Raw genomic sequence first — 14,601 nt, forward strand, 5'->3', positions numbered from 1 at the left:
TTTGTTTGGAAATATATATATATATATATTTTTTTACAATTCAACTAAATATATTTTATCCCAAAACCTGCTACGGCGGAGGCACTGCTTCACTTCTGCTCCTTTGCAACACCAGACTGTTCATTTCCGCCTCCTCTACGTCCGACGCCATGGATGCAATCAACGCCCAACTTCCGCTTTCGACCAATTCGGACGACGAAAATTTGGTCAATGGAGATGACCCAATGCCCGACCTTCCCCAGAACCACACTTCCCCCGCCTCCGATTCTTCTTCCTCCGACTCTGATTCCGAAGTCGACGAATCCGACCAGAAGCTCCAACTCCAGACCCTTCAATCTGAGCTCTCCTCCAACCCTTCCAACTACGATGCCCATGTCCAAGTAATTTTTCTCTACTCTCTTTAATGCTTCTTCCCATCATTTCTCCCCTTCACTTCTGCATACACTAAGTTTATGCGTTACTTGCTTTTTATGCTCGCTCATCCCCACTTCTTCAAGTATATAAAACTTTTGAGGAAAGTTGGCGACATCGACAACCTGAGGAAAGCAAGGGAAGCAATGAGTGAGATGTTCCCTTTAACCCCTTCACTGTGGCAGGAATGGGCCAAAGACGAAGCGTCTATCAGTACTGGGTAATCTCGTCTATTTTACCTTTTTAGATGTCCCGTTATTTCTTTTCCGGTGGTGCAGAAGTTTCTGAAGTTGTTACTCCGTTGCTCCTTCAATTCATTATAGAGCTGTCAATTTCAAACTTCTAACAAGCTCTTGAATCTTCAACCCTATTTCATTGTGAGAGGGTTTTGGATTTCTGTTAACCCTTTTCTTGCTTGTAGTCGGTTATGAATTAATTTTACTCTCGTTTTTCTCGTTGCCTTTGCAGACCAGAGGATGTTGCTGCAATTGAGAGGCTATATGAGCGAGGGGTGTTTGATTATCTGGTTTGTATCGGCTGCCATTTGGAGATTAGCTTTTGGTATTACGAGAGATGTTACATGTTAGACTAACAAATGCTAGCATATTAGCAGTTTTATAGCTACTGCAAGCCAATTGTTTCACCACATGTCCTTTTCTTCCTACACGTATCTGGAACCCCATATTCTAATCAATATATTTTATACATTGTCGGATTTAACAAATTATAGCTTGGACTCTTAAGCTGAAATTTGTACTTTTACTTTTTGGTCTATTAATTAGTTGCCTTGACAATAAAGATGGTTGGCTATGTAACTCAGCTTTCTGCATGAGTTTCTACTTTCAATGTATAAAACGAATCATTTTCAAGTTTGAGGACAATAGTTTGCTTTGTAATTTTCTTTTATTCAGGATGACAATATTTTGAAATTGTACGGTGTCATGATGTTTTCAGATTTTGTTTTGTAGCACATGATTATGTGAGATGGTTAACTTTCACTATGTTATGCAGTCAGTTTCTCTTTGGTGTGACTACCTAAATTTTGTTCAAGAATATGATCCAATGGTGCGAGATCGTGCAACTTCTAGAATTAAAAAGGGTAGAGATTTATTTGAACGTGCTCTCACAGCTGCTGGTTTGCATTTTACTGAGGCTGAAAAATTATGGGAAGCATATAGAGAATTTGAGAAATCCATATATCAAAGCATTGACGAAACCGATACTCAGGTCCGAACCTCTTTCCTTTTTTTATTTTTATTTTTTATGTTTTTGGTCATCTTCTATGAGGTGTCTCATTTACGATGTAACTTAATTATATGGCTCAGAGCTATATAAATTTATTGTTTTTTTAGGATTGAAGTCCCTTTGTGTAGCACTTGGAACTTCCTTTTTGTTTGTTTGTTTTTTTTAATAATATTTTTGTATGTCCTTGTATTCTCTTCATTTTTTCTCAATAAAAGTTCAATTTCTTACACACACACACACACACACACACACACACACACAANGTCATTTGCTACGTTTTTGTATGTGCACTCCAATTGGAAACGGCAAAAGCAACCAAAAGTCATCGCAAAGGAGCACATCTTTTTGTTGATCCTTGTTCCTTGAATACATTAAGGGTAGTATCTCATGTATGGCAAGTTTCTTATTTTTTCATAAATATTTTTTTTTCTGTTGTGGATGATCAAGGAAATTAATTTTAACTTGGATAGAAATTGTACTGATGGTCAGAGTTGCATATTTTTCTGTAGGCGAAAGAAAAACAAGTCCAGCTAATCCGAAGCATTTTCCATCGTCAGTTGTCACTTCCTCTATCTAACATGAATTCAACGCTTGAGGCCTATAAGGCATGGGAGATGGAAGTGAAACAAGGCTGCATTCTTGATGAGAAATCTAATGACTCGGATGGGGTTCCTTCTCAAGTTGCCTCAGCCTATCAAAGAGCATTGGATATGTATAATGCCCGTGTTCAATTCGAAGAACAAATATCAAAACAGGATTTAACTGATACTGAAAGACTTCACCAGTACATTGTATGTTGCATTTACATTTTATTATGCGAAACAGACTTTTTGGAGCTTTAATATAATTCTTTAATTTCTTCAGATTTACCTGAAATTTGAACAATCTGCTGGAGATCCCGCAAGGGTACAAGTTCTGTTTGAGCGTGCAGTTGCTGATTTTCCAGTGGTGGTTGATCTGTGGCTTGATTATACCCGTTACATGGACAAAACTTTGAAGGTTTCTCCTTTCCAGTTTCCTATGAACTATGGATATATCTTAACATATAATTATACATGAGGTTTGGGTTTTCAGGTGAGCAATATTGTGAGGAATGTTTACTCTAGGGCGACTAGGAATTGCCCATGGATAGGTGATCTTTGGGTCCAGTATTTGCTTGCTTTGGAACGTGCTCATGCTTCTGAGGGTGAAATTGCTTCCGTAAGTTTTGACAACCACACCCTTTCTCTGGAGCAGTTCTGTTAAATATTGTTTGGTCTGATTTCATTTAACAAGATTATTATTTCACATTTGGTTCAAGAAAATCTCTCGCCAAAATTTATTTACAGTGAGCAGGGAAACACAAATAAATTACTAAAATTTGCAAGACTACTTCATTTGCCTCTATAATCCAATCTTTTGAATCTTCTTCTTTTTTGATCCAATGGCATTGAGTGAAATATCTAGAGACTAGAATAAGACAAAAGTTTCTTTTAACCAACTCAGCACATGAAACTTCATTATGATCATTACACTCATCCAAACAATTTACCACTGCATCACAAATCATTTCCCATAAAACCAACCAGCCTCTTTTATTGTTCCCAACTGGAACCATAACTACTGATCTATCGCTAGAAGGTTTTATAACAAAACATTCGAGAATCCAGCCGAAACGATCCATCTTCTTACATAATCAAAAAATTTCAAACTCATTCTTAGGCGAAAGAAATGTGATGTTAATGGACACTGCATAAGGTCAACTAAAGCTTCCTCAAATCAAAGAAGTTTCTTATGATGAGCAACACTGGAGCAAAGACGAGAACCATTTTTTTTCTTAATTGTGAAAAAATCCTAGCCTAAAAGATTTATGAAAAATGCATTATTTCAACCTACAACTGATAGACCTCATATTCTGAATGATCCTTAAGCACAACTTGAATTTTGACCGATAAGAAGGCTAAAAGGGATGAACACTAAGATGGATGAAGGCTAAGAACGGTGAAGAGAATGAACGAAGAAAAAGGAGAGAGCATACATTAGATTCCACTCTTCCTGATGACTTGAATGAATAAATGAAAGTATACATAAGTGAGAATTCCATACATCCCTCATTGCCCTTTTGCTTACAGTTTCATCCTGAATACATTCTATTTGGTTTGGTGTTCCCCTAAAAGTATAGTCGATAGGCTTTATGAGCTTCTCTTAGGCTGGTCTTTATAGAGAAAACAAAGATTTTGTGGTCAAATGCTTGTCAGCTCGTTTGTGGGCGTTATGGAAAAAAAAGAAACAGCAGATTATTTTCAGATAAATCTTCCTCAAGCAATTTTTTTCGTTTCTGTTTTTTTTTTTTTTTTTTTTTTTTTTTTTTTTTTTTTTTTTTTTTTTTTTTTTGTGTGTGTGTGTGTGTGTGTGTGTGTAAGTGTACAGTTTACTGCCTCTAAATGGAGTGTTTTACACAATTCTTTTTGTAATACACAGATGGTGAATGATCATCAATCTAGATGAGGACCTTCTGTTTTTTGATCCTCCGTTTAGGCTTAGGGAATCCTCATTCCGAAGGCCTTTAGAATGTGTTACTCCTATTTTGTTGAATATTTGATGTCATTGTTTCCTTTATAAAAAGTAGATATTTAATTTAGATAGAACAATAAATTTAACTACCCAAACTGTATTGAATAAATAATTTAATAACTTAATGTCACTACTATTTTTGGGTCATTGCACTATATTTCATAATAAAACTCTGATTTTCCATCATAAATGAAATTGTAGTGATTAGATGGATGGCATCTTACCGCTACAGTTTGTACCTTACTTTTGTATTTATATTTTCTATTTCTGTTTGTGTACAGAGAGACTTACTGATAATATAGTAAGTTTTACTTCTACCCAACTTGAGATCAGAATTGTTTTTCTTGATGATACAGGTCTTTGAGAAATCCGTGCTGTGCTCATTCTCAACCTTGTATGAGGTATTATTATTATTATTATTATTATTATTTTTGGATATATGCCTAATTGTTCTCATTTCCATTGGGCAATCTAATATTGGTTCCTATATAGTTGGTCTATAGTACTTCCTCAAGAGAATGGACTTGTAGTTGTAGGGGGATGTACTTATATCATTATTATCTTTTATTTGATAAAAAATGATTTCATTGAATAAATAAATTACAATATAAAAGGATCCCCACTTACATTACTATTATTAATTAGCGTTCTCAGGTCAAGTTAAAAAGCAAAAGTCAAATTAAAATTAGCATTCTAAAAGTTTGCCTGGGATGAATTCACAAATGAGAATTAAGGTTTGAAAATTTCATTTCAGTTTGATGATATTTCATATTTGACCTTGTTGTAGTACTTGGATTTGTTTCTTACACGAATTGATGGCTTGAGGCGAAGAATCTCATCTGCTGTTGAGCTTGAGGATGTGTTGGGATATTCGTTGATTAAAGAGACCTTTCAGGTTTCCCATATTTTTTTTTCCTTGTTCTTAGATTCCATCTCCTGTTTAACTCTTGATCACCAATTTCCTTATATTGAATGTCTCCACCCCTCATATTAACTGCGTTGTTAATATTATTTCTTAAAATATTTCAATATAATAGGGATGTCAACAAAATTCTCTGTGGAGTCGTACTCCAAATGGAGTGGGGATCCTTATTTAGAATAAGGTTAGGGTTGGGGATGGAGGAAAAAACTTTCCCTTATTTTTTTCAAGGGAGGGGGGACAGGGAGTACACTACTCCTAACATTTCCATTACATAATTAATACAAATATTAAATATTTTAAAATTTATTTATTTAAAGTAGTGAATATATATAAATGTCATTATTTTCATATAAAATTATATAATTTTAATATATTTATTGTTATTTTAATTTAAAAATAACTAAACATCAATATTGAGGCGACCTGGTTTTATGGTATGATCTTTTGTACTTCCATTCATCAAAAAATTAAAAAGAATTCCAATACCAATTTCTAAGGCTTTTGCTATTGATTCCTGTAAAATCGCTTATCCTTGTGTATGTTCTCCTTATTTATTTATTTAATCAATTTTTTAATCTTATTTTTTGAAAATAAAAAATATAAGATGGTGGTGGAACTATCATCCATCTCAAAGTTCATAATAGGCAGAATTTTTTCTACTAATCATCATTCTTACCCTATTTTAATTCTTCTAAGGTCTCTTACCACATTAGTGCGATGAAGATGATGAAGGATATTTCTACTTCTTTTAATAAGTCAATTTAGATAGACGTTCACTTGAATACTAACGCTTAGTGATTTTATTCATAGCGTGCATCAGATTACTTGTCACCACACCTAAAGAATTCAGAAGATTTAGTGCGTTTGTATGCTTATTGGGCCCGTTTAGAGATAAACTTAGGAAAAGATCTAGTTGCTGCCCGTGGAGTTTGGGAAAGTCTGCTTAAGATCAGGTTTTCTTCATTGCCTTTATGAAACGCACTCTCTTGCTTCCATGCTACCCCATTATGAAACGCTTTTTTTCCCCTCTCTTTTTCCTTTTCTGGAAATCATTTGTTTTCCTGTTGCTGCTTCATTTGCAGTGGCTCGTTATTGGCAGCATGGGAGGGTTACATAGCGATGGAAATCGAGTCAAACCATATAAATAATGCCAGATCCATATATAAGAGATGTTACAGCAAAAGATTTCCAGGGAGTGGTTCAGAGGTAAAATTTCTTCTACTGGGTGACATAATCTTCATTGAAATTCTTTTTCCTTTTCCATTTTTGTTGCAAGTTACATACCTGTCGCCAATTGGATAGATACTAATATATCACGGGATTTCCCTCTAAAAACTATGGGACTCGAGACCAATACTATGTCCCATAGTTTAACTCATAACACACTTTTTTGGGGTAAAATGTAGAAAGCTTTAATTTGGAATCAATCCTTTTTCTCATTATCCAATAGTTGATACATTTTGGATTAGATGTTATCTTCAGTTTCTTAAAAAGGAAAAAAAAAATGTTCAGGATATATGCCATTCATGGTTGCGTTTTGAGAGGGAATTTGGTAGTCTTGAAGATTTCGATCATGCTGCTCGAAAGGTACACTTCTTTTACACTTTGCCAGTTCTGTTGATATTTGATCCATGAAAAGGAAGTGCGTATAACATTTGGAACCTGCTTTTGTTCTTTTTACAATGTTTATTGAAAGTTCAGTTTCTCATTGGTAAAAGAGTCATTATTTTGAATTTCATTACACCATGGTCTTGGGGTACAATTAATTATTATTATTATTATTATATTTTTTTGTTGATGTGGAAAGAAAATTCTGAAGTTGAGGACACAAGAAGTACCATGCATAGTAACCAACTGATGTAGTTGGATGAAAATTATATCATCTGGAGAATTAGTAGTAGTTCCGCAAGTGCTCCCATTGTTATTTATGAAGCTACTAATTCTTCAAATGCTTGTTTCTTCAATGGACCACTAATACATTCTGCTGGATGATTTCCTTATCTTAGGTTAATCCTCGTCTAGAAGAGTTAAAGTCATATAAGTTACAGATGGATGAGTCAGAAAATCCTGCTAAGCCGAGTGAACATGGTAAGCGAAAATTGGGTGGCGATGCACCCGATGTAGAGTCTCCTGCTAAGAGACTAAAAGATGCTGCACATGGACCAAAGAAGGTTAATGAGAAGGGTAAAGCTCAATTACAAAGCTTAGATGGCCAAACAGGAAACAGCAAAGCAAAAGCTAAAAAACCTGATGATACAAGTGACCAGCAAATGAAAGATTTTGTACAGGAAAAAGGGAAAGTGTATAATGACCAATGCACTGCATTCGTCTCCAACCTCAACCTCAAGGCAAGTTATTTCTGAAAGTGCCCATCTGATTTTAATTCACGCTCAGCATTCTCATAGATGAACACATAATTTATGTTGCTTCATTACAACCTGGCAGGCTACTTATGAACACTTGCGGGATTTTTTCCAAGATGTTGGTGGAGTTGTTGCAATTCGAATATTGCATGATAAGTTTACTGGAAAATCACGGGTCCGCTCTCTTCTTCTCTCCACATATTTCCTTTCATTTATTGTCTTGTTATAGTACTTGATGAAAAGTTCTTACTAATTGCATACTGTGATTTTTTTGGTAAGTCTGAATGCTTGCTTCTTATAGTTTGATAGAGGATGGTCGAGAATTGGTTTCCTGTATATTTGTGTGTTTGGAAGGACATAAACGTTTTCCATGGAATACCTATGTACTAGTATTGGGGAAAATACTTAAAATACACTTGTATTGAGAAAAATACTTATATATATATATATGGGCATAGAGGAGAACCTAAACTAAAGGAATTTACAATTACAATAAAGAACAACTGTACATAATAACATATATTATAACGCTCCCTCTCAAACTGGAGCAAATATGTCAATTATGCCTGGCTGGTTGCAAAGATGGTTTATTCTTTCTTCATCTGAAGCTTTGATAAGGATATGTCCTAATTGTTCTCCAATCTTCACATATCCTGTAAACACTAACTTTTGTTGTATTTTCTCACAAATGAAATGACAATTCATTTCAATATGTTTAGTCTTCTCATGAAATATTAGATTAGACGCAATGGAAATGCAACTTGATTATCACACTGCAATTTAGTTGGCGTGGTATTACTGAAACCTAAAGTTGATGTATCCACACTATTTCACACACATCCTGTGCTATAGCTCTAATGACTCAACACTTAAAACATGAATCCACATTTTGTTTCTTACTTTTTCAGACACTAACCATTACCCCTTTCCCACCTTCGACTTAAAGTAGTAACCAGCTCACTGCTCTAACAAGTGGGTTTGAGCCAGGGGTTACGCAAGTCCTTCTACTTGGCAAAAAAATAGAAAGAAAGAAAGAAAAACATACGGGAGTATGAAGAGCAAGTCAACTACCCTGCCTGTCAGCGACTTCTATGCTCTTGTTTCCAATAGATAGGATGAAAGCACTATTAGTGCCTTTGTTTATATTAGTTGATGTCTAGTTCAAGAAATTGTGTTAGTGAAGGTGGATCAACGTTATACTCTTTGTTATCCCGTGTTTACATTTTAGGCATAATACCGTGACCAAAATTGAAAGAAACAGAAGAAAGAGAGGTAGAAATGAAAAATCATGAAACGAAGGGGAAAACAATGATTTTTGGTAGACAAATGAATTCATGGTAACCATTCCTCTCATTGAGGAAGTATAACTCATAGTAAATGTCCACGATGATTTATGGACGTGGACTATTTTGTTACTCTTCTTTCTCTGCTTAATGTGACCTATTATTTTTACTTTTTGTAGAATCTGAAGTCTTGTACACTTTTTCAGCTTTCCCTGCTAAACTTGTGATTGTACTTCTTATTTTTGGATGTAATTTTATGTATTTCTGTTCTGTAGGTAGTACACTAACTTGTTCATGTGCATTTTTAAGAGTATTTTGATTGAGCTTAGCCTCCTTACAGGTTGTAAACTGATGGCATGATTTTTTGTTGTAGTACTGATGGATAGAATTCTTATTTGTAGGGACTAGCTTATGTAGATTTCTCTGATGATGCGCATCTCAATGCTGCAGTTGCAAAAAACAAGCAGTTGTTGCTTGGGAAAAAGATAAGCATTGCACGGTCAGATCCTAAGAAAGGTATAACAAAGTAAAGATAAATAAATAAATAAAGATGAAAATTAGATAACATACAATCAAATAGTTAGAACAATCTAACAAAATGTGGTACACTTGGTAAAAAGCCTAAAAGTCTTAATGACATGCCTTAAAATTATTCGAAAAGGGTGGGAGAAGCATATGATATGAGGGTTTTTCTCAGAACAAAAAAATGGAATGGAAATATATGCTTGTTTACCTTTTAGTATTGGAAATCTTATATCCATTTTATCAGGAAAAATGCTCGGCAATAGTTAAATATGTGGGTATGCTTGTCAATAGTTAAATATTGGATTATGTTGTAGCCTAAATACTCCAGAAATCGTTAAGGGGAAAATCTTTATTAACAAATGGAATTACCATCAATGATGTTTGAATTCAAAGCCTGATTTTTTATTTATAGAGAATAATTGATATTAATGATGCAACCTAAGCGTTCCCCAAAAAATCCTCAAAGGGAAATTTTATTTACAAATGAAATTGATATTAATGATGTGTGCAAACAAAAACAAATCGCTTCTTTATATAGGGGATAGCAAACACTACTCAGTAAAATTCACTACCACCAAAATATTCAACTAAAAGAAAATTACAGTATTATCTATAACAACACTACATCAGCTTCGAAATTGTCAGAGGCCATGACTTAAAATCACTTGAGCTTAGAGTAAAGTTCTCATGCAACAACCTCGTCACTTAAATTAGAAAATGGTTCAATTTATCTGCACTGAATTATTTTTGGATAAGTGGTTCAATTTGCAACCCGTTAGCCGAACTTTTTGCTTCTGAAAATGGTATCTTACTGCTGGCTCATACTGAGACTGAGGATTTGTATGTTTCAGTTGTTTGATTAGTAGAGTATGCACTGTCATCAAATTAGAAAAATTATATTATGTTCACAACCTTTCTATTTGAATAAAGAAAGTACCCTTCTGTTCATATTTACTCAAAAAGTTTGGATGCATTCTGCTATGGATAATGATGGATTCACCCCTACATTAAATGCATCATCTATCAGTCTCATAGTCAGAACTCATTTGCATGCCAGCTAGAACTCTATTGCACATTCGGGATATTGTCGTAGGAAATTTACAGCTTTATCATGATCTAATCTGTATGCTGTTGGTGGGAATCATAGGGAATGCTTTATTGATAACTTCAATCATAGTAATAGTATATGGTTCTCTGAAATGTCAGATCACGACCAAACTAAACGCTTAGGTCAGGTAGATTGTAATGACATTTGGGATACTGTTGTGCTGTCTCTCATCAGCTTTATAATTGTCATTATGTAATATCACAAAGTTTGGCATCCCTCTGAATGAGACAAAAGCTAAGAATTCTGTCTCTGATTACCTTCACTTGTAGGGGGAGGCCACACTACGGATCGAGCTAGTGGAGGCAAGACATCCGAGTCAGTAAGTTCTGCAAAGCCTCGGAAAGCCAATGAGCAACCACCTAATGAGAGGAAGGACGGAGGGAACAAAGTTGAGCTTAAGGGAAAGAACACGTTCGCAGTGCCTAGGAATGTGAGAGCACTTGGTTGGACAGCAGATAAACCAAGGACCGCAGAACAAGAGGATGAGAAGCCAAAAACCAATGATGAATTCAGGAAACTGTATTTTAAAGGCTGAAGCCTTTTGTTGTAAGAATTAGTATGGACTAAAGATTGTGACATAGATTAGAGTTTCTCCTGATATCACCATATCTCAAGAGGATTTTTGTTTTAAAATGAAATTAATATCTTACTGTGATGTAGAGATAGTTTTGGCATACCATGGTATCCTTTGAATTGGATCTGTTGTATATAGTCAGTTGAGATTTCTTCTATTTAAGATTTATTTTCAGCTTATTTATAAGAACCAGCAGTTAACTGGATGGTGGATAAGGTTTGTAGAATAACAATGAAATTAAAATGAAATTAATATCTTACTGTGATGTAGAGGAAGGACGGAGGGAACAAAGTTGAGCTTAAGGGAAAGAACACGTTCGCAGTGCCTAGGAATGTGAGAGCACTTGGTTGGACAGCAGATAAACCAAGGACTGCAGAACAAGAGGATGAGAAGCCAAAAACCAATGATGAATTCAGGAAACTGTATTTTAAAGGCCGAAGCCTTTTGTTGTAAGAATTAGTATGGACTAAAGATTGTGACATAGATTAGAGTTTCTCCTGATATCACCATACCTCAAGAGGATTTTTGTTTTAAAATGAAATTAATATCTTACTGTGATGTAGAGATAGTTTTGGCATACCATGGTATCCTTTGAATTGGATCTGTTGTATATAGTCAATTGAGATTTCTTCTATTTAAGATTTATTTTCAGCTTATTTATAAGAACCAGCAGTTAACTGGATGGTGGATAAGGTTTGTAAAATAACAATCTCTTCTAATGTTCTTTATATTTTAGTACACATTGTTATTTTTTGTATCCAAATCCATCGTTAGTTGAACTCATATCTTGTTTCTGTTTTTCAAATTTGGCTTAACATTCAGAATAGCATTGAAGATGTAATAAAGACTGCATGACGTTCAAGTTTAAGAAACAAAGCTGATTACCAAAATAGCCTTCAAGATGGGAAGATAAAATACAAGGTACTTTTTCTTAATTATCTTTTTTATATGATTGATTGTAGAAAGATATACACATGTAAAATGAGTCTAGAATGACTTAGAAAGCATGTTCAAGCAGAGCACACCTTCTAAAAGCACTTTAAGAATATTCAAATTATCTTTGTTGACCATACAACCAAATACTATAAACAATTTGAAAAGAAAATTTTGATCGTTCAAGATCATTTTCACTCTGTCAAAAGGAATTCCAAACTCATCCTTAAGCAAATGAGTAGATTAACTCTTCAATGCATTATCCAAAGCTTCATCGTTTAAATTTGTTTCCTGCATATCAAGAAAAAGGGTATGGATTTGAGAATATATACTAAAGGCAAAACAAGTAAAAGGAAAGGTAGTCTTTTACTTTAGGCAAATGGGCAAAATGAGTAATAATGGCCCATTTGCATGCTTTGAATCTCCAAGAATGGAGAGTTAGGTGAAGCTAATTGGATGCACTCACGTGGCTTATAGCTCTTTAACCAAAGCCCATATTCAACAGAGAATGTTCCCTTGATATGCATATGCATTCCTCTCTTTCTTTTTGCTTTTTCAATGGAATAATGCATTGCTATTTGCTTTTATCAACGCATCAAATCACATAGGTTTTCCTAATTTTGGACTGCAATTGGAAGGTTTGAACTCAAAAAGAGGGAGTTCTTTATATTATTATATAACATGAGAGAAATGGGAACTGGAGATGGATGTTAACTAGTTGGGTTTGCTTGAAGATTGTTTCAAGAAGATGATATAGTTTTTGTTGCACAAGTAATTAGTAGAAGAGTAGAGAATAATGCATGTTTGGAGAGAGAGAGATTAGTTTGGGAAAGTTGGGAAAGACACAACACCTTGATTATTATGAAAGAAAAGTATAAGATTCAAAATAGACCCACCAAACAATATCCACTTATTAGAAGAATTTTGTATGGCCACCCACCCACCTCATTTAGCCTCTCATAAAACCCCTTAATCGGGACATTATTTCTGTCTTTCTCTTGTGTCCAAATCTCAACAATTATGAAGCGATGAAAATCAAAGGTAAGCACTTATATGTAACAAATTTTTTTTTAAAAGAATATCTGCATCTTTATGCCTGCAGTTAACAGTGTTTGGGGGTGGAACATTTAAAAGGCAACCAATGGATAATAAAAGAATAAAGTGAATTTGAATCTTAATGTAATCTCTCTAGAAGAAACCACAAAAGAAAGATGATGATGAGGGACCATAACTTTTTATAGCTTTTTATATTTTTTTAGTGTTTGAAATTGGCAAGTGTAGTTGAGGCAACGGGAGGAGACGAGGTATGGTCCTTTCTTTCTAGGTCAAAGGCTCGAGAATGCATAATTAAACGTATAAATAAATGAGATGAAAGAGGGTTTCAACACAAATATAATATTATATTGGTAATTTGTGAAGATATGAATGGATGTGTTGAGGTTTGCTTCACAAAACATCCTCATCTCATCCTTTCTTTTTATCTCTCTTCTCAACTCATGTCTGGTTTTCTTCTAATTAATTAGCTCATTACATCCTTGTCTTGTGCTGTGTTCTCCACTCTGTCGGTTAAAAAACATTTCTTTTCTTTTTTTTTTTCATTAAAAAAAATAAAGAAAAGAAAAGCTCCTAGTTGTGTGTATGACTGGCTATAAACTCTTACTTATTTAGAACTGCCTTCCTTCACCATATCTTCATAACCATAGCTCTCTCTTCTTTCTTCTTCTCCTAAATAAACCCTCTCCATTAGTAGTCATAATGGAGCAGACTACTGAACATCCTCCCATTCCCATCCCTTTAAATGCTCGCTATGGCGGCCACCACCACCATGACCCCTCTGCCACCTGCAACCACATTATTGCCGCCGCATCTGCGGTCAATGGCGGCAATCCACTCCCACCCTTCCACATGGAAATAGATCTCCACCGTAATAACAACAACAACAGCAACAATAACAAGAAGCATGTCAAATACAAAGAGTGCCTCAAAAACCATGCTGCCTCCATGGGAGGAAATGCCACGGATGGCTGCGGCGAGTTCATGCCTAGTGGAGAAGAAGGCTCTATTGAAGCACTCACATGCTCCGCGTGCAACTGCCATAGAAACTTCCATCGAAAAGAGATCGACCACCCCCTCCTCGGCCGCAAGCTTCTCGTTGGCGGTAAGAACATGATCGCCATGCCTGAGACCACCACGTTCGCCTACCCAACTGCGGCGGGGGCGGCGTTCCTATCATCCAGAGCAATGACAGCACAACCCCACCACTTGATAATGCCGTACAACATGCTTGGCGGGGGCGGGGGCGGTGAGGAGCAGGAGGAGGCAGCAGGGGTGAGGGCGTACTCGGGGCAAATGACGAACAAGAAGCGATTCCGAACGAAGTTCACTGGGGAGCAGAAGGAGAGGATGCTGAGGTTTGCAGAGAAAGTTGGATGGAAGATTCAGAAGGAAGAGGAGAGTGTGGTGCAACAATTGTGTGAAGAGATTGGAGTGAAGAGGAGAGTTCTTAAGGTTTGGATGCATAACAACAAGCACAATCTTGGCACCAAGGAAACTACTTCCCCTTCCCCTTCCCATTCTCCCACTCCCTTGGATTAATTCAATTTCTTCATTTCCTTTTCTTTTTCTTTTAACTCAGATTCAATCATATAATTATTACTATTATCGGCTAATGATGATCAAAGTTG

The 14,601-nt window shown here is 35.5% G+C and overlaps 2 protein-coding genes across 3 annotated transcripts; both read left to right on the forward strand.

Moving 5' to 3' along the window:
• The first annotated feature begins 54 nt into the window (after positions 1-54).
• On the forward strand, positions 55-11,598 carry LOC111800281 (squamous cell carcinoma antigen recognized by T-cells 3). Of its 2 annotated transcripts, XM_023683897.1 has the most exons (17): positions 55-380; positions 498-631; positions 880-937; positions 1,423-1,638; positions 2,166-2,447; positions 2,521-2,655; positions 2,731-2,856; positions 4,566-4,610; positions 4,997-5,104; positions 5,942-6,084; positions 6,214-6,337; positions 6,644-6,718; positions 7,138-7,479; positions 7,577-7,669; positions 9,179-9,293; positions 10,680-10,779; positions 11,257-11,598. In XM_023683897.1, the coding sequence occupies exons 1-17, from the start codon at positions 150-152 to the stop codon at positions 11,435-11,437; spliced, it is 2,508 nt and encodes an 835-aa protein (XP_023539665.1). In that variant the 5' UTR covers positions 55-149; the 3' UTR covers positions 11,438-11,598. The 2 variants fall into 2 exon arrangements, with proteins under 2 accessions (XP_023539665.1, XP_023539666.1); XM_023683898.1 differs by lacking the exon at positions 11,257-11,598 and having other exon boundaries at positions 10,680-11,141.
• A 1,826-nt stretch (positions 11,599-13,424) lies between these two features.
• Positions 13,425-14,577, forward strand: LOC111800912 (zinc-finger homeodomain protein 4-like). Its single transcript, XM_023684830.1, has one exon. The coding sequence runs from the start codon at positions 13,673-13,675 to the stop codon at positions 14,510-14,512; it is 840 nt and encodes a 279-aa protein (XP_023540598.1). The 5' UTR covers positions 13,425-13,672; the 3' UTR covers positions 14,513-14,577.
• Positions 14,578-14,601: the final 24 nt, after the last annotated feature.

Source organism: Cucurbita pepo, chromosome LG08 (genome assembly GCF_002806865.2).
Source record: "Cucurbita pepo subsp. pepo cultivar mu-cu-16 chromosome LG08, ASM280686v2, whole genome shotgun sequence".
Classification (NCBI taxonomy): domain Eukaryota; kingdom Viridiplantae; phylum Streptophyta; class Magnoliopsida; order Cucurbitales; family Cucurbitaceae; genus Cucurbita; species Cucurbita pepo.